At 40.9% G+C, this 20,981-nt stretch overlaps 1 protein-coding gene across 1 annotated transcript in view; it reads left to right on the forward strand.

Moving 5' to 3' along the window:
- The first annotated feature begins 1,411 nt into the window (after nt 1-1,411).
- Nucleotides 1,412-20,981, forward strand: part of LOC134676442 (probable tyrosyl-DNA phosphodiesterase) — a 31,878-nt gene continuing 12,308 nt past the window's right edge. Inside the window, exons 1-11 of the mRNA XM_063534839.1 lie at nt 1,412-1,520; nt 1,599-1,697; nt 2,231-2,363; nt 3,319-3,560; nt 4,191-4,367; nt 5,225-5,327; nt 6,883-7,005; nt 8,879-8,974; nt 12,927-13,097; nt 13,483-13,651; nt 15,375-15,477. Of these exons, the coding sequence (XP_063390909.1) occupies nt 1,484-1,520; nt 1,599-1,697; nt 2,231-2,363; nt 3,319-3,560; nt 4,191-4,367; nt 5,225-5,327; nt 6,883-7,005; nt 8,879-8,974; nt 12,927-13,097; nt 13,483-13,651; nt 15,375-15,477 (1,453 nt within the window). The 5' untranslated portion in view covers nt 1,412-1,483. The remainder of the gene's footprint in view (nt 1,521-1,598; nt 1,698-2,230; nt 2,364-3,318; nt 3,561-4,190; nt 4,368-5,224; nt 5,328-6,882; nt 7,006-8,878; nt 8,975-12,926; nt 13,098-13,482; nt 13,652-15,374; nt 15,478-20,981) is intronic.

Raw genomic sequence — 20,981 nt, forward strand, 5'->3', positions numbered from 1 at the left:
CCTAGCGGCCATATCTGTGCTGGTCGTAACAGACGCGTTTTGTTAGAGAGTGAGTCTTCTGTACCTAGTACTATTATTTATTCTGTGACAATGGACAGATAAAATACCACACATAGGAAGGAATAATAATAACTCTCACATGGATTATTATTATGAATGAAGTAGTTTCTGCTACGCTAAAATTTTCATTAAAAAACCGAACAAGTGCGAGTCGGACTCGCCCACCGAGGGTTCCGTACTTTTATGTATTTGTTGTTATAGCGGCAGCAGAAATACATCTGTGAAAATTTCCCTATGGAACCCTAAAAAATGGAATCTTAATGGAATTTTGGATTCACCTGATTTTCGTCTGGGATGGTTACCTACTTTCATATACAACTACGAGGTTCGTATTATCACTCTTGAGGCAAATGTAATGAAAACTACAATTTAACCGATTGAATTATGAAGGCCGGCGTAGTATGATTATAGATGACTTTAAGACTTAAAATAATGATTAAAGTGTGTTAAACGGATATTTACCTTATAAAATTAACTAGTATTTGTGCGTATAATTAGGTAGGTTTTATTTGAGTAAATAATAAATATTTTATGTTTTTCAAAACACTTTTGCAAATGCCACAGGTGGTATTACCACCCACAGAATGCAAAAATCCCCCCATAAATCTTTTATTTGATAATTATTATTCTGGTGCAGCGTAAAACAAAAAATGTTAAACATTAGAAACAAACACTATTTATTTATTAAAATTTATCTGATACGAGACTCAATCAAATCGTAAGAAATGAAATAATTTTTAATATAAATAATGAAAAGTAAATCCATTAATTAGAGGTGAGTTATGTAGACTAGCAACCCTCTATGAAATCATTGACAAGATCGACGTATTTAGAGATGCGACAGATCAATGAATGTATTGTTTACCGGTTTTTAAAAACGAGCGTGAATGTCGTTTTTGTTTTCGATTTTAATCCACCACAATCGAGGAAACAGCCTACCTACCATAGATATAATATTCTTGACATGACCAAACGATTGCCGCAATGTATTCCAAATCGCATTATGTTAAGCCCCCCATTCACACTCCTACCTTGTAGTCCGCCTCGCAGGACTACGGCGTAGGATATATGAAGCGCCCTCCAGACTATGCGCGTGAATCGCGGGCGAAGCCGCGAACGCGAGTGTGGAGTCTAGTTCGCTGATATGCGAAATCGACTCCAGACTCGCGTTCGCGGCTTCGCGCCGCGATTCGCGCACGAGTGTGGAGCGGGCTTAATATTCTAATTGCTGTTTGTTTATCGTTTTCTACAATGTCCAAATGTTCTTATATTATGAACGTCGCCGTGAGCTTGTTGTCAAATATGTCAATGTCACTGGTGACACTGACAATTGTGACAATTAAACTTGTATGTGGTTTCGACGTTATAACGAAAGTTTGTAATTTAATGCAAATTTAATGAAAAATATTCATATTTACACAGTATGAATGCTGCAAATAAGCGAAAGGATAATATGGAAGGTAATTTTCTAGTTACATTTTTACTTACATCGATTAACTTGCATTGTTACTTGTATGATATCAACATATTGTTTTCAGGTGATAAAAATGCCAAAAGAGTGAAAAAGGTGTGCAGTTACGGTGATAAGTGCTACAGGAGGAATCCAGCGCATCTGAGGGAGTTCAGTCACCCGCATTGTAAGTCTGAGACCTATTTATACATTGTTATGAAAATTGAAATTCATAACGATAGCAGGGGTGCGAATCTCCTGACTTCGGCCATACTCGGCTCCGCTCGGCTCAGCATTGCTCCGAGCAATTTTTAGGGTTGGCACCACTTGACTTCCTTTTGCGTGCACAACCACAGATAAGATAATCACTTGAATTTTGACAACCCTAAATAGCCGAAAGGGATAGTGTCATGTATTAAAAAGGGATAGCATGATTCGACCCTGAACCGCTGTTAAACTTCGGTTTTGTAGGAAGTTTCCTTTCTGTACGGTAGTACTATTATTTATTCTGTGACGATAGTTGTAGAACACAAACTGTTAATGTTTTCCAAATATGTATTTTTAAGGGCCACTTGCACCATCCCACTAACCCGGGATTAAGCGGTTAAACTGTTTACCCAGGGCGAAATTGTACTGGTAACCACAGTAACTCCAGGTTAAACCGGCTAACCAACCTGGTTGGAATGGTGCAAGTGGCACTAAGTAGTATATAATTTACAGTAGAAGCAATCCTCGATGCAAGTGACGGAGGGGACTACACAATCCCACCGGAGTTGAGTCTGCAGCGGCAACTTATATTAGAACAGCTGGAGATCATTGTTGAGAAGAAACTGTATGAGCCACACTCTTCTTGGTGAGTGCTATCATCATAGGCCTTTCAGTCTATTGCAGACTATACAAACAGTGTCAGGCAGGGCGACAACGTTTTTCATGGCTGTATAAGCCGATATGGAAGCGGCAACCACAATGTGTTTTTAACCGTGACTTCGTCTGTGTGGAATTAGTGACAGCAGCTAAAGTAGGTATAGCGCCTGGATAATGATAATAGCAATCATTCAATTCGCCCATTGCTTACTTCAATTATTAGGCAATTCATTGACTCTTTCAATTCCACCCCCCTTTGCACTATCCATGTCCTTCCCCAGGACTCAAACTATCATTCGTTTTTTTTAGCATTAGAAAGAACTTGCTAGAAGGTAAGCGATCTTGACATGTCTTTTAATTGAAAAACGCTTTTTAAAAATCATAAAGTATTACTTATGAAAGAAGAAGAATATAAATGATCGTATTAGATGCATAATTGTTACATATTAGCCGTAACTTATTATTAAAAAGTGTTTTTCAGTTAAAAGACACATCAAGATTGTTTACCTTATTTCTAATGCTAAAAAAAACGAACTATATTTCTATACCAAATTTCAACTAAAGCTATTCCAGACTAGCGTCTTTAGAGCGTAGGCGTCTAGTCAACTCTATGGCTGCTGTTCGACGCAACGTTGGCGCAACTGCGCAGCGACGCCATTTTCCATACGCCGACTAAACGCCGACGCTCAAAAGACGCTAGTGTGGGGTGGCCCTTACCCCACATGACCTGGCCAGGCGTGGCTCACTCCGCAATTTCGTCGCTTTGCTACAGGTAGCTAAAACTACATCCGTTCCACACCAATTTTGGTGGCTACCTATAAGCCGCGCGTGGCGCTGTCGCCATAGCGGCCATATCTGTCCTGATCGTAACAGACGCGTTTTGTTAGAGTGAGTATTCTGTACCTAGTACTATTATTTATCCTATGACATGGTTTCCTTTACAGCACTAGTACCGCAAGACCAAAGACTCCAGACCCCCCCTCCACAAAACAGCCGATCAAACCAACTACAGACCACAAACTCCCAGTGAGTTCAGCATCTAGAGAAACACAACCGAAAGCCTCAAACGATGCTAAGGACTCAAAAACAGCTGATAAAGACACTTTAGCATCAAGCTCTGATGAAAAGGATACCAGTAGAAAAGATGAAAAAGAAAATAACACAACGGATCCTGTCAAAGTTAAAGGTATGTTTTTTTTATGAGAAAAATGTTGATCAAAGGACCCCGCAGCAAATATAGGGAAAAAGTGGTTTCAGTTAAATCTCACGAAATGTTAGTATGGTGTTAATTTGGCGCTCCTGATTATTTTTTTGTATGGGCACAACTCTCTCAGAAGTATACTTTCAGAAATAATCAAGAATTAACTGAAACCACTTTTTCCCTATGTTTGCTGCGGGGTCCTTTAAGTAACTGTTTGCATTTTATATAATGTAATATTTGAGCTATTTCATAAAAGGTTGTTCTCAGTGAAATCTACAAAATAAACATAAAAATTTAGCACCATAATTTTTGCCGCACTCAATTAAAAAGTAGTATAAAATCTCATCATCATCATCATCATATCAGCCAGAGGACGTCCACTGCTGGACATAGGCCTCCCCCAAAGAGTGCCACAATGACCGGTCTTGCGCCACCCGCATCCAGCGGACTCCCGCGACCTTCACCAGGTCGTCAGTCCACCTTGTGGGGGGTCTACCCACGCTGCGCCTTCCGGTACGTGGTCGCCACTCGAGAACCTTTCCGCCCCAACGGCCATCGGTTCTACGGGCAATGTGCCCCGCCCAAATCTACATTATATATATATTTTTCCTACAGATGACTACCGACCCATAGTGCCTCCGACGCGTCGCGCGACCGAGTACCTTACTGTCGTGCGACCCGCTGGCAACATGGCCGCCAAGCACGCCGCCAGCGCGCCTTACCACATCTTTTACACCACCATAGCTTCGGCTAAGGAGACGCATAGTCAGCCCTACTCTATTACTTTCCTAGGTAAGTCACGTCATTAATTACGTCATATATTTTTAAAAATATCTGGACCCCGCCCTCCCTAAAATCATCCAAAAATCATGCTTCGAATGACCCCGTTTCCTCTTAAGTCATGCTACCATCATCCGATGTCCAGACCCCCCCCCCCTAATTTGAAATGATTTAAATTTATGAATAGCACCTAAGTTTACAGTATAGATAAACACAGCGCGCCTTACAATATATTTTACACTGCCATAGCTTCGGCTAAGGAGACGCATAGTCAATTAGTCAGCCCCACTCTATTACATTCCTAGGTAAGTCACGTCATTAATTACGTCATATATTTTTAAAAATATCTGGACCCCCCCTCCCTAAAATCATCCAAAAATCATGCTTCGAATGACCCCGTTTCCTCTTACGTCATGCTGCCATCATCCGATGTCCAGAACCCATATTTTTGAAATGACTTAAATTTATGAATAGCACCTAAGTTTACAGTATAGATAAACACAGCGCGCCTTACCATATATTTTACTAGACTAAGGAGACACATAGTCAGCCCTACTCTATTACTTTCCTAGGTAAGTTTACAGTAAGAAAAATAAGCTGTTTATTTCATTCTAGGAGCCCTAGCCTAGGAGGTATACGATATATATGTAAACGGGAAAACATACACTTCACATTTCCACCTAAAATATGTGTTAATTGCTCAGCGGTTTAAGCGTGAAGAGGTAACAGACAGACAGACACACTTTCGCATTTATAATATTAGTATAGTATGGATATACCCTATTATGTGAGGTGTGCTATAAGAGTAGTGCAATACTGTATTGTAGTGTATTGTATTGTATTGTATTACATTGTATTGTATTTGGCAGAGATCTTGGACCACAGTTTGGGCGAGTTGCAATGCTCCCTCCAAATCAATTTCATGGTGGAGCCGGCGTGGCTTCTGGCGCAATACTACTTCGCTGGTTACAGGTAAGGTCAGCACCGAAAGTAGTGTCAGGGCAGTGGCGTAGCCAGCATGGGTGGCACCCGGTGCGGAAATTGTGGGTGTCACACCAAAATTCAATCAAAATTGTAAAATATATTTAAAAAGAACAGTTGTAATTTTTGTTAAATAGCTCTGGATTTACTCCTACGCTTTCATTTTACATGATTTTACGAATTTTTATAGGTGGCACTACTGATGTTCACGGTCGGGTGTCACCCATTTAAGGGTGACACCCGGGGCGTACCGCCCCCGCCCCCCCCCCCCCCCTAGCTACGCCACTGTAGGGGTGCGAAACTCCTGACTTCGGGCAAACTCGGCTCCGCTCGGCTCAGCATTGCTGCGATTTTTAGGGTTGGCACCACTTGACTTCCTTTTGCGTGCATGGCCACTTGAATTTTGACAACCCTAAATAACCGAAAGGGATAGTGCCATATGTTGGAAAGGGATAGCATGATTCGACCCTGAACCGCTGTCAAACTTCGGTGTTGTACGAAGTTTCCTTTCTGTACGGCAGTACTATTATTTATTCTGTGGTAGTGTAGTGTATCAAACGACGCCTCAAAAGTATCTACCATTCCGTAAGAGAGTTTCCACACTGTCTGATACGATATCGGAGGTAGGATCCTACATGTTTTCTTTTCATACATTTTCATTTCCTTATTTTTGCTACCATGAAACACTATTTAAAAAACAAAAACCGGCCAAGTGCGAGTCGGACTCCGTACATACTACATACTCGGGTTCCGTACATAAGTCCGACTCACACTTGACTGCACATTTCTAATAGGTGTCCTTCCTGTCATCTATAGGTAAAGAACTATTTTGTGATTTTTTTTTCAAAATTGTAGACCCAGTAGTTTCGGAGATAAAGAGGGGGGGATGGTCATTTTTTGGCTATTTTCTTAAATAACTTTGATCCTATGTATTTTAAAATTATAAAAAAAACCGGGCAAGTGCGAGTCGGACTCGCGCACGAAGGGTTCCGTACCACAATGCAAAAAAAAAAAAAAAAAGCAAAAAATAAACGGTCACCCATCCAAGTACTGACCCCTCCCGACGTTGCTTAACTTTGGTCAAAAATCACGTTTGTTGTATGGGAGACCCATTTAAATCTTTATTTTATTCTGTTTTTAGTATTTGTTGTTATAGCGGCAACAGAAATACATCATCTGTGAAAATTTCAACTGTCTAGCTATCACGGTTCGTGAGACACAGCCTGGTGACAGACGGACGGACGGACGGACAGCGAAGTCTTAGTAATAGGGTCCCGTTTTACCCTTTGGGTACGGAACCCTAAAAAGACATGCCCATCTTTGGGTCACTAATTTACATATGTGTACCAAATTTCAACTTAATTGGTCCCGTAGTTTCAGAGAAAATAGCCTGTGACAGACGGACAGACAGACAGATGCACGAGTGATCCTATAAGGGTTCCGTTTTTTTCCTTTTGAGGCACGGGACCCTAATAATAACTTAAAACTAATTCTCTATCGAATTTACTATATGCAAGGCTATAAATAATAATAAGAATATTTTTAGTGAAAAGAAATTAACAATCTTGTATGGAGAAGAATGCTCGGACCTCAGGGACATCAGTAAGAAGAAACCCCAAGTGGAAGCGTATCAAGTGCCCATGGCGACTCCTTTCGGCAAGCACCACACGTGAGTTACATCTCTTTTCATCACACTCGCTCAGTAAATGTGGAATCGCACGCAGGTTTAGCGGGAGTTATATAAAAAGTGTTCTCCCTAGGGAGTTATGAAGTTTCTAGTGCCATAATTAACAGTTTTTTGTCTTTATACTTAATTTTTGTATCGCAAGTGTGATGAAAAACATTGTGTGTAACTCGGGGCGTAATAATATTGCAAAATCGACTCTATATATCGCTCCGGCAAGCCGTCGCGATTTAACTTACTCTCGTTTGCAATATTCAACTTACGCCCCATGTTGCACAATGTACTATTAAAGTGGTATCCAGACGGGGCGATCAAATCGATCGATTTGATCAGAAATGAATTTGGCGTCAATCTCCAATTTAATCACCAATTTTAGATTTATGTTTATATTAGAGGCCTGTAAGTTGAAAAAATGTCCGAAAACGAAAATACTGGCGTCTCAAATTGGTATTCTTGCGTCCGCAGTTCGCACTCCATTTTATCGGTAATATCGGTCACTCCAATTTAATCAGATTGGCAAAAAATTGTCCCCGTCTGGATACGCCTTAAATAATAAAAGAACCGGCCAAGTGCGAGTCGGACTCGCGCACAAGGGATTCCGTACCATTACGCAAAAACGGCAAAAACATCTCGTTTGTTGTATGGGAGCCCCACTTAAATATTTATTTTATTATATTTTTCGTATTTGGAGTTATAGTTTGGAGTTATTTCGGGGATCTCGGAAACGGCTCTAACGATTTCGATGAAATTTGCTATTTGGGGGGTTTTCGGGGCCGAAAAAACATTCTAGCTAGGTCTTATCTCTGGGAAAAAGCTCGTTTTCCGAGTAAGCTCGGTCTCCTAGGTATACTATACTTAAATTTGGTAAAAACAAAATAGTGTATGAGGATTGTTATGAAAGTGAAGGAAGCGAAAGAGGTATGTCAGGATCGTAGCAAGTGGAAATCCGTGGTCTCTGCCTACCCCTCCGGGAACGGGAAATAGGCGTGATTATATGTATGTATGTAATAGTCATCAACGAAAAATGTCATAAAAATGTTTTCACCTCAGCAGCTAAACAAGGGTACTTTGCTTCTTAAAAACAGTGAGCAAAATGCGATTTTGCTCACTGAGTCATTTTGTCTCACTCAGTGAGCAAAATGCGATTTTGCTCACTGAGTTTTGCTCTCTTAGTGAGACAGTATGAGTGAGCAAAATCGCATTTTGCTCTCTGAGTGAGACAAAATGTCATTCAAGTGACTTTTATAGTCAAATGTCATTTCAACATGCGGGGTCTAATACAAGTTCGATATACTTGGGTTCTATTATCTCTGCCCCTCTAGGTATGTTCTCACTGCTTAGGGTGAAAAATTTTGTGTACTACACGAGATCAAAGTTATTTACATCTCGTGCGCTTTTGAATCCCTTACTACGCTCAAGATTCTAAATTACGGCACTCAAAATAAGCACTCGAAGAAATATCAAACTTTGATCTCTTGTTGTACAAATAACTATTGTCTTCTTCTTCCTCGCGTTATCCCGGCATTTCGCCACGGCTCATGAGAGCCTGGGGTCCGTGACAACTAATCCCATGATTTCACGTTGGCACTAGTTTTTACGAAAGCGACTGCCATGATGCCATCTGACCTTCCAATCCAGAGGGGAAACTAGGCCCTATTGGGATTTGTCCGGGTTCCTCACGATGTTTTCCTTCACCGAAAAGCGACTTGTAAATATCAAATGATATATCGTACATAAGTTCCGAAAAACTCATTGGTACGAGCCGGGGTTAGAACCCGCGACTACCAGATTGCAAGTCGCATGCTAACTATCACCGCTAGGGCACCAGTGCTTCATAAAAATGCTTGTATTGTTTCAGAAAAATGATGATTTTATGTTACGAGGACGGTTCGCTGCGGGTGGTGGTGTCCACTGCCAACCTGTACGCCGATGACTGGGAGAACAGGACTCAAGGGTAAACATACATTTGATGTTACGAGGACGGTTCGGTGCGGGTGGTGGTGTCCACTGCCAACCTGTACGCCGATGACTGGGAGAACAGGACTCAAGGGTAAACATACATTTGATGTTACGAGGACGGTTCGGTGCGGGTGGTGGTGTCCACTGCCAACCTGTACGCCGATGACTGGGAGAACAGGACTCAAGGGTAAACATACATTTGATGTTACGAGGACGGTTCGGTGCGGGTGGTGGTGTCCACGGCCAACCTGTACGCCGATGACTGGGAGAACAGGACTCAAGGGTAAACATACATTTGATGTTACGAGGACGGTTCGCTGCGGGTGGTGGTGTCCACGGCCAACCTGTACGCCGATGACTGGGAGAACAGGACTCAAGGGTAAACATACATTTTATGTTACGAGGACGGTTCGGTGCGGGTGGTGGTGTCCACTGCCAACCTGTACGCCGATGACTGACAGAACAGGACTCAAGGGTAAACATACATTTGATGTTACGAGGACGGTTCGCTGCGGGTGGTGGTGTCCACGGCCAACCTGTACGCCGATGACTGGGAGAACAGGACTCAAGGGTAAACATACATTTGATGTTACGAGGACGGTTCGCTGCGGGTGGTGGTGTCCACTGCCAACCTGTACGCCGATGACTGGGAGAACAGGACTCAAGGGTAAACATACATTTTATGTTACGAGGACGGTTCGGTGCGGGTGGTGGTGTCCACTGCCAACCTGTACGCCGATGACTGACAGAACAGGACTCAAAGGTAAACATACATTTGATGTTACGAGGACGGTTCGCTGCGGGTGGTGGTGTCCACGGCCAACCTGTACGCCGATGACTGGGAGAACAGGACTCAAGGGTAAACATACATTTTATGTTACGAGGACGGTTCGCTGCGGGTGGTGGTGTCCACTGCCAACCTGTACGCCGATGACTGACAGAACAGGACTCAAAGGTAAACATACATTTGATGTTACGAGGACGGTTCGCTGCGGGTGGTGGTGTCCACGGCCAACCTGTACGCCGATGACTGGGAGAACAGGACTCAAGGGTAAACATACATTTGATGTTACGAGGACGGTTCGCTGCGGGTGGTGGTGTCCACTGCCAACCTGTACGCCGATGACTGACAGAACAGGACTCAAGGGTAAACATACATTTGATGTTACGAGGACGGTTCTCTGCGGGTGGTGGTGTCCACGGCCAACCTGTACGCCGATGACTGGGAGAACAGGACTCAAGGGTAAACATACATTTTATGTTACGAGGACGGTTCGCTGCGGGTGGTGGTGTCCACGGCCAACCTGTACGCCGATGACTGGGAGAACAGGACTCAAGGGTAAACATACATTTTATGACAAAACTTCCAAGTTATTTGTACAACTAAGCCAACTCTAGGCTGATATGAAATGTCACTTTCTACGAAAATCGAACCCGTTTTCATTAATTGTTCGTTTTCATTAGTTGTTTTGTAATAATATGTATGCTAGTTTTAAGGTATCTATGGGCCAATAGTTGCCTGAAAATAAATGTTTTCATTCCTTCATTAATATTGGCAATAATATTTTCACCACACCAACTAAAGGGTGAGTACTATTAAATTGTCGCTAACATATTCCGTTTTTTTTTCTAGACTCTCAACCTTTTTGGTAAAACTTATTATATATATCAAAATTAGAATGTATTGGCATCTTTTATTCTTAAAAAAAAACATTCACTTGTATTTGTCTTTCAAGATGTCGTCAAAAGAAAAAAGCGTGCGCGATTTAATTTTGCAAAAATTTACTATGAATCCCTATATATCTACTTTGGAACTTGCAAAATCGTGCAATACAACTCGGAGAACAGTGCAAAGGACCATAAAAAAGCTAAAACGAGGTAAAACTACTGAAAGAAAGCAGCGAGAGGGTCATCCGACAAGAAAACGGAACAAAAAGTTGGAATCAAAGGTGTGTAAGCTGTTTGATCAAAATCCGGCTATTTCGTCCCGAGATGTGTCCAAAAAAGTTGGAACAAGCCAAAGCAATGTACAAAAAATAAAAAAAAACTGCGGTATTGTTACATACAAAAAACAAAAAGCTCCGAAAAGAACGGTTGATCAGTATAATCGAGCAGTTCGACGTTCTAGATTATTGTACGCCTTGTTTGTTCAAAATACAGCAGGTTGCTTAATCATTGATGACGAAACGTATGTAAAGGCTGATTTCAATTCAATACCAGGCAATCAATACTTTTCTTCCCGCAACGTCTCGGGTCTGCCTGAATCAGAAAAAGTGATTCCAGTCGAGAAATTTGCCAAAAAGTTCCTCGTGTGGCAAGTGATATGCCAGTGCGGTATGAGAAGTTCGCCTTTTGTAACCACTGGCACAATTAACACAGATATTTATATATCCGAATGCCTAAAGAAAAGGTTGTTGCCACTTATTAAAAAGCACAATTGTTCGACATTATTTTGGCCGGATTTGGCAAGTTGCCATTATTCATCTAGAGCTATGGATTGGTATAATTTGAATTCTGTCGATGTTGTACCAAAGGGATTAAATCCGCCAAATTGCCCAGAATTACGGCCGATAGAAAAATACTGGGCAAATATAAAAACAAAATTGCGGAAAACATGCCAACCGGCCACATCATTGCCCGATTTCAAAAGGAAGTGGATTAAATGTACTAAACTTATCACAAATGATTCCGTGCAAAATTCTATGAGTCGGGTCAAGAGTAAAGTCCGAGAATTCTCACGTCGTGCTTTAGACAAACAATAAAACGGTTTTAGCTCGCCTATTTTATCATAAACTTACCAATAATAAACATTTTTGAATTTTATTGTATATTATTTTATTGTATAAAATTTTATTCAAATTGCGACAATTTAATAGTACTCACCCTTTAGTAAAGGCTCTCTTGATTGTTCGAAAACCGATAGCAAAGTTGCATTTTATTCACATGTGAGGTAAAGTAATCAAATGCAAATTTTGAGTTCTTTTCTTGTGTGTTCCTGGTTGAATTGACTTTTAAATGATTATTTTGAATGATAAATATTTAATAACATTAATTTGGATTTGATTTGGTTTGTTCTTTTTTGATAATTTACATTTAATATTTGCTTCAGGCTGGTGTGGTGAAAAATTTTGTGTTTCAGTCTTGGGCAAATTTTGTTTAACCCTCGTGCTTTGAAACCCTCGCAACGCTCAAGATTCCGCCCAACACTCGCTACACTCCTGGTGCAATTTTGGAATCTTTCGCTTGCTCGGGTATCAATATTAGCACGAGCGGTTAAACAACTTTGCCCCCGAGTGAAACAAGTAACTATTTTCTTTTTGAAGTGAAAACTTCTTTAGCGGCGCTGAGCACTTGCACGGTGGGGAAAAAATGGTAAACTCGATTCAGCGTAACGCGTAACGCAACGCTGACGTCATGTGTCACGGACGATGTTATTCACCAAAGAACTTTAGTCATAACGTATCATAATCAGGTCAATTATTTAAAACTGGACTTTTATATTAAGCAATAAAGCTCAATGTTCTAATCTTGTACGGGCTGAAATACGAGGATCTCACTGTTACATTCTAACTTTATATCACTCAAATATAATTCAATAAAGCTACATCTTGTAATAAAAGTGAACTCTAGTACTGGTGAATGAAACTCAAAATATCACGACGAAATATATTTAGATGCGAGGTCTGCAAGGGTGCAAGGTAACTTTACAATTTCAATTCGAATGTTAAACAATTAACGCTACAAATTTAAGCTCACTGGCCAGCAATTTCGGAACTAAAGTTTTTCAATAGAAAGGAGGATGGGTCAATTATACATAGTGCTGCAGACATTTGGACTAGTCATTGAGTTTTCACTTCTGTCGGCACTCCCGGAGTGCAACCCGTTGTTTTTTTTTCTCAACTAGTTTTGTGTTTACAAAGACAGTATTTGTTATCTTATCTGTGCAGGCTTTGGTTCAGCCCCCGCTGCGCCCCGCTGCCCCCGGGCTCCATGCCCCACGACGGGGACTCCCCGACGCAGTTCAAGAGGTCCCTGCTCAAGTACCTCTCACAGTACAGGACTCCGATACTCTCGAGATACGTAGCGAAAGTGCAACGATGCGATTTTAGCCATATCAAGTAAGTTATAGTCTGTCAAGGGGCTGTCCATAAATTACGTCACTGATTTTTGACGATTTTGTGATGTTTAGCAATTTTGCAATGTATATAATTTCAGTACAAATTCCACAGATAAGAAATAACTCGCGATTTTCGAATAATGAGGTTCTCCGCGATCGAGTTTTTCACTAGATGGCAGCACCGTGGCGAGAGTGTGTACTGTCTCTTCCGAAAAGTTTCGGGAGAGGATTCCTAGTCTATGTTTGCCGCGCTTGCTCGGCGGTGGACTCTGGAAAAGTATGAAAACAATAAATAAAAAAAATAAAAAAAAAGAAGTGAAATTTGTACGGAATCCTCGGTTGGCGAGTCCGATTCGCACTTTTATTTTTATTTAATCTTTCCTCAGTGTGTTCCTGGTAGCATCGGCCCCGGGCGGCCACTTCGACATGGAGTGGGGCCTGACCCGGGTAGGGTCCCTGCTCCGGCAGCACTGCGCCCTCCCGCGCGCCGAGCAGCCGCGCTGGCCGCTCCTCGCGCAGGCCAGCAGCATCGGCAGCTACGGCAAGGAGCCCAGGGTACTATCATGACTAGTAACAAGTGAACATGTAACATCAAGCTCTGGGCGGCCACTTCGACATGGAGTGGGGCCTGACCCGGGTAGGGTCCCTGCTCCGGCAGCACTGCGCCCTCCCGCGCGCCGAGCAGCCGCGCTGGCCGCTCCTCGCGCAGGCCAGCAGCATCGGCAGCTACGGCAAGGAGCCCAGGGTACTTTCATGACTAGTAACAAGTGAACATGTAACATCAAGCTCTGGGCGGCCACTTCGACATGGAGTGGGGCCTGACCCGGGTAGGGTCCCTGCTCCGGCAGCACTGCGCCCTCCCGCGCGCCGAGCAGCCGCGCTGGCCGCTCTTCGCGCAGGCCAGCAGCATCGGCAGCTACGGCAAGGAGCCCAGGGTACTATCATGACTAGTAACAAGTGAACATGTAACATCAAGCTCTGGGCGGCCACTTCGACATGGAGTGGGGTCTGACCCGGGTAGGGTCCCTGCTCCGGCAGCACTGCGCCCTCCCGCGCGCCGAGCAGCCGCGCTGGCCGCTCCTCGCGCAGGCCAGCAGCATCGGCAGCTACGGCAAGGAGCCCAGGGTACTTTCATGACTAGTAACAAGTGAACATGTAACATCAAGCTCTGGGCGGCCACTTCGACATGGAGTGGGGCCTGACCCGAGTAGGGTCCCTGCTCCGGCAGCACTGCGCCCTCCCGCGCGCCGAGCAGCCGCGCTGGCCGCTCCTCGCGCAGGCCAGCAGCATCGGCAGCTACGGCAAGGAGCCCAGGGTACTTTCATGACTAGTAACAAGTGAACATGTAACATCAAGCTCTGGGCGGCCACTTCGACATGGAGTGGGGTCTGACCCGGGTAGGGTCCCTGCTCCGGCAGCACTGCGCCCTCCCGCGCGCCGAGCAGCCGCGCTGGCCGCTCCTCGCGCAGGCCAGCAGCATCGGCAGCTACGGCAAGGAGCCCAGGGTACTGATTCATGACTAGATTATACATTCTTATTCATGAGTAGAGTGACTTGGTACATTAAAGATACTAGGTTACTTGATGACGCTGGTTCACTTGATTTCACTTGGTCACTTGATGTTACATGTTCACTTGTTACTAGAGTAGTAGTAGTAGTAGTAGTAATCACTTTATTGTACACAACACAGGTTTACAAAAATAAATTACAGTAATGGAAGTACAAAGGCGAACTTATCCCTATAAGGGATCTCTTCCAGCTAACCTTCGATTAGATGAGAGGAAAACTCCAGTCAGGTCAGATAGACAAACTTACGGGATGTACAGTAATATTTAGAAAAAGTAAACTAACATATTGTCAACTCATAAAATACATAAATAATATTATCGAATAACATACATAAAATACATACTAGCATACATACAATACAATACAATATATATATATATATATATATATACAAGTTTAAAGTAGAAATAAAGGTTAGTACTTAACCAGATCACGCTGATTGGAAAGCCAACGCTTCTTCAGATTAGCCTTGAGTGACGCCACAGACTGGGATAGAGTCACAAGTGAACATGTAACATCAAGCCCCGGGCGGCCACTTCGACATGGAGTGGGGCCTGACCAAAATCACGAGCTCTTTCGATCCTAATGGGATAAAAAAATATCCCAGAATTTTTTTCCTAATTGTGTTACCATTTCCCCATACACTTTGTTTGTACGGAACCCCTGGAACGCGATTCCGACTCGCACTTGACCGGTTTTTTTTTCACAGTTGTGGCTGACGGGTGATTTCCTCCACCACTTCACGAAGATTAAGGAGCAGCCTCAGACGCTGTCACAGCCTCCGGAGTTGAAACTCATCTATCCTTCATTAGGTTAGTTATTATCAAATCAAATCAAAGCATTTATTTTCAGGCTCCATGAGAAATGGTCCAAACCATCTTCTTCCTCGCGTTATCCCGGCATTTCGCCACGGCTCATGAGAGCCTGGGGTCCGCTTGACAACTAATCCCATGATTTGACGTAGGCACTAGTTTTTACGAAAGCGACTGCCATCTGACCTTTCAACCCAGAGGGTAAACGAGTCCTTATTGGGATTAGTCCGGTTTCCTCAAAGCAAATTTAGTCTACTTTAAAAACGCCCTAGGAAGTTACTACCAAAAACTAGTACTTTAGGGTTATAATCGCCCAAATCTAAAAAAAAATGCGGTTTATTCGATTTTTGACAAAGTTGCGTTCGGCGCTCGAAGTCACAAACTTGGATTATTCATTGGGCCAACATCATAAACAAGTCTGCAAAAAATCAGAACTACCGGATTTGACGCAAAAGAGCCAGGTTACAAAATTCGACAAATTTACTGGATTATTGTGTATTTTGTTAATTGTGTAATCTTCTGTCTGCCTATACATTTTTGTGAATTGTGTGTATTTGCAGCAATCAAATAAACGCTTTATCTTATCTATCTATCTATCTATAAATTACAAATATCAATCATCAGAGCGGTCTCTCTAAGAAAGAGGAACGAGAAGAAGGATAGAATGATTTGTTTCTGAAGACGGCTGTGGAATACCCATCCTTGAAGATTAGATTTCTCTTCTTTCTACCGCACTACTGTTTTTGAAATACGTTTTTAAATTGTATTATTAATGTAATAAATGTATTATCAACATTTATTTTCAGGCTACTAAGGCCCATAGATACATACCTTACAAAGTAACATATATATACAATAATAAAAAACTTAAATACTAAAAAAATCGTTTTCGTGACGCAGTTTTCTGTTGCGGCGTCACTAATCCAGTAAATTTGTCGAATTTTGTAACCTGGCTCTTTTGCGTCAAATCCGGTAGTTCTGATTTTTTGCAGACTTGTTTATGATGTTGGCCCAATGAATAATCCAAGTTTGTGACTTCGAGCGCCGAACGCAACTTTGTCAAAAATCGAATAAACCGCAATTTTTTTTAGATTTGGGCGATTATAACCCTAAAGTACTAGTTTTTGGTAGTAACTTCCTAGGGCGTTTTTAAAGTAGACAAATTTGCTACAATAAGACACTAGAATTGTCTCTGTACATCTAATATTTTCCGAGATAAAGCCTTTCAAAATTTTATATTTAAATTTTTATATTTTTAAATATTTTTTCAAAACATACATTTTTTTATGGAAAACAAATATTTTGTAGAACGTGCCGGTGATGAATTCCATATAAATTACCTACCTAACCCTTATAATATAGCTAAAAACTGATGTAAAATTATAAAATTTGGTAGGCTTTATCTCGGAAAATATTATATGTACAGAGACAATTCTAGTGTCTTATTGTAGCAAATTTAGTCGACTTTAAAAACGCCCTGGGAAGTTACTATCAAAAACTAGTACTTTAGGGTTATAATCGCCCAAATCTAAAAAAAATTGTGGGTTATTCGATTTTTGACAAAGTTGCGTTCGGCGCTCGAGGTCACAAACTTGGATTATTCATTGGGCCAACACCATAAACAAGCCTGCAAAAAATCAGAACTACCGGATTTGACGCAAACGCAAAATGTATAATTTTACTGTATTACACTTGCTCTGGTGTATTTTGACGACCGGTCTGGCCTAGTGGGTAGTGACCCTGCCTATGAAGCCGATGGTCCCGGGTTCGAATCCTGGTAAGGGCATTTATTTGTATGATGATACAGATATTTGTTCCTGAGTCATGATTGTTTTCTATTGTATTTATACACTTTAGAAAATATAATTTAAAAACACGTACACAGCTCATTTGAACTGTTAAATAGTTGACATTTTCTGCTAATGCTTAATAGGTATTTACGCTATTTCTCTTTTATTCTCTTCACCTCCCTTCTTTTTATTATTATTAAGAGGGCGTCGAGGAGGGTAAATTTTCAGATTCTGTCAAATTACCCCATTTCACACACAAACGCAGCTCACACACACTACCTCAATTTACTGGGACAGGTCAGTGACCCCTAATGTTTTTTTAAAGGTGCTGTTTCGAGTTTAGTGTTAACTACGGACCTTCTTTCAGGAATTTAAACTGTCAAAGCTTTCCTTTGTGAGAAGACAGAGAAAAATCACTTTTTATATATAGCTTTCCTTGTTTATTCATGTCATGTCATAGGTATGTGACGTATTAGGTAATTAATTATTTTCGTTCTTGACTTTTATTTGTATTAAGATAGGTACAAACGGCGATGCTCTTAACTGTCCATCGGTGGACCTTATGCCTTTTGTAATAAGGTTTACGAACTGTCAGTTAACAGTGTGGTCATGGGCGATGGTATGCGGTTTGTAAACATAGTCCGAATTTACCTACTCGAAAAAAGTGGACTATATCTAAAATGATCCCCTCATTAGTTATAGGGCTTGTAATATTTTTTTACAACTAAAGACGCTTATTATATTTCACTTATAACTTAATTGATAATAAGGCTTTAAAAACCTCTAATAAAATTCAGGTACTACATATGTACTACATTTATACTTTTGTAAGTCAGTAAGTGATGCTTATCGGGAAATCAAAGAACTCATAATTACCTATATAAAAATAATTAAATTTACTATTTCGTCTCACGTTCAATAAGGCCCGGGGCCGGGCCTTGTCACCCGCACAGACAGAGGGCCTTTTTAGCCCAAGTACAAGTTCAAGAATAACAGAGAATAATTATAGTAAGTATAATTTAGTTTATTTATCTCAATTATACAATTTTCACACAGGTAAAATGTACATACATTTCAGCTTGTAGGTACTTATCATATAACGATCGTTTTTGTTATAAAAAAATATTTATTTATTACACTGTGCTAAACATGAGAACAATATGTTATAACCTAGTTCCTTTTTATCGTATTCAGTTCACATACATTGTTCGTGGGTAATAAGGCCTACAAAATTTCCCTTTGGGCCTTATTATCCTTCATCTGGAATTAATTACGCCTTAAATTTAAAATGGTATACAGGGTGGAAAGATAAGTCGGGCCCTGGAGGGAGCCTTAAATCCTTAAGCTGGCTCATTTTACTTAAAGGAGAGATTCCTTTATTTTTAAAAAGAAACAAAACTGCATTAAAAGTATTTTTCTTTTTTTATTCAATTTGGCTTGTCAAACGAAATCTTAAGTACTAAATATTAGATTTTATGGATATTTTGTACGACAGACGAGTGTAAGACCTAATATTTCTTGGAGAAATGTTATAATTAACATTAACTGTATCGACTAGTAGAATAAACTTGCGAGTTTTTATTTTTTGGAATTTTTAGTCGGTTCGAGTCCCGGGCGAGGCCAGCGAGTTTTAGAAAATCTTTGAATGCAGTTTTGTTTCTTTTTAAAAATAAGGTATAATTAAGGTAATTTCCCTCCAGGGCCCGACTTATCTTTCCACCCTGTATAGTAAATTAAGGCCTAGATTCATTTGATTGTTGGCATTAGTATTGGGTTACCTATAATCATTTTTCCGTGAATGTACTCGTAAACCTCTATCCGTTAGTATGCGATTCATTAATGGACGCACCATCGGGACACGGTTCTTTAACACGTAATGTTAATAATCAGTGAACATCTTTAATTACGCTCAAATGCTTAAGTTTCAGTACAGGTAAAAGTACATATAGCAGAAGTTCTAAGGTCCTGTTTTCTAAGGGGACCTTGCATTTTGGAGACAAAGCAAACCGCTTGGAACAGGTGTTTCTGGGGGTGATCTGAGCCGATTAAGCCCGGTTGCCAAGAGGTTCCACCCAGCAGGTGGGCAGGGGAGGGGGGGCAAATGTGGCTCCGGCGCGCCTCACTCTAAGCTATATATCTGCATACATCTAGCAACTATATCAAGTTTGGTGTCTTTTTCGTGTAATTCGAGGATGAAGAATTCATTTCTGTGACTAAATTTTCACTCTTCCATACAAAAAAATCGAGAAATTAAAAATTCCAAAAAAATCTTTTCACTTCTTTTTTCGAAAATCTTCTACAAAATTAAAACTATGAGGATTTGCTCTAGAAAAAAAATACCTGTGAATAGCCCAGTTATCCTACTATATAGAATAGTAAACTTGTTAAACATTTTTTTTTCATAACTCTGATAAAAAAAATGTTTTGTGTCGCGCGGCGTACCTGCATTGTAAGAGCGGTATGCAGCGTTTAGGATTTTTAAGTATGTTTCGATGGTTTCTGATAAGTTGTTATTCTTCTGGTTGTAGAAAATTACTTCTGGACGTGATATATATACAAATATAAATTAAACGTATAAATATAGATGTTGGGAAAACTTTCGCCAATAGAGTTATTATAAATGTGATAAAATTAACAAAGCAGATGTTTGATTAAAATGCGGGTTAAAATACGAGTAAGATATATATTGTTCGCAATTGCCACTACATGCCCATGGGTCCGTGCATTTTAGTTTTTTCTTAACGCAGTTGCACCTCCCTGCCCATTTTGTTTTGCAGCGGCAACGAATAAGCTCTAAACAAGCAGCAGCCGCCGCAGGTAGGCTTGTACATATGGGCTCCCAATAACCATTTTGTTTGGACCAGCTCCAGTCAGCAGGACATGGAAGCTGTTGCTGAGGGGCTATAATCTGTCCCCAAACATAGCCTCCTTGGTAAACTGCACGGAGAAATATGTTTACGTGGGTAGGGCATCTTCCATTGGATGCAGATTCTCTAACTGAAGATTTTTTTTTGTAAAAAGTACTTTTCGGCACTCTTTTGCACTCGTACTTGTACCTGATGTACTCGTAAAATCAGTAACAAAATACTATGCATTTTGTTAAAATAACGTCTAGGGGCCAATTCACAGCTCGTAATTCAAATCTGTCCATACTTACTATTGTAAGACTCTTACTTGCCATACAAGACAATAACAATTTTTATCAATATTGGCAATGCCTGCTCAATATTGCCTTGTTTGCCGTATTTAAACCCCTCCGTTACGGCAGGATATGCGCTCCAAGCTTGAAATACGCTTTTTTCCCTGTCCATACAAAAAAGAAACAGTGTCGCAACCTGAAAAGGTGTGGAAGAATGACAAGACTTCTGACCTTTCTGGTCCTGTAAAATAAATTATATATCTATGTGTTACAAATAAAATCATATACAGTGAAACCTGGATAAGTGAGATCTCAAGGGGCGAGCAAATTTGTCTCACTTAAAGAGGTTTTCCACTTACCCAGGCTTCCAGTTAGCCAGGTACAAATAAATTTATGTCTCATTTACAGAGGGTTCCATTAATAGAGGTGAGAATAGAGTATATTTCAGTTATAGAGGTGGTTAATAGGGTATTTAGTAATTATCTTTAAAAATAAATAAGGTAAAATAATACTTGTCCCTAAATATTTTTTTAGTCTATTTAAATATTTCTTTGAATTAATTTTGAATGATTCTC

This window comes from Cydia fagiglandana, chromosome 24 (genome assembly GCF_963556715.1).
Source record: "Cydia fagiglandana chromosome 24, ilCydFagi1.1, whole genome shotgun sequence".
Classification (NCBI taxonomy): Eukaryota; Metazoa; Arthropoda; class Insecta; order Lepidoptera; family Tortricidae; genus Cydia; species Cydia fagiglandana.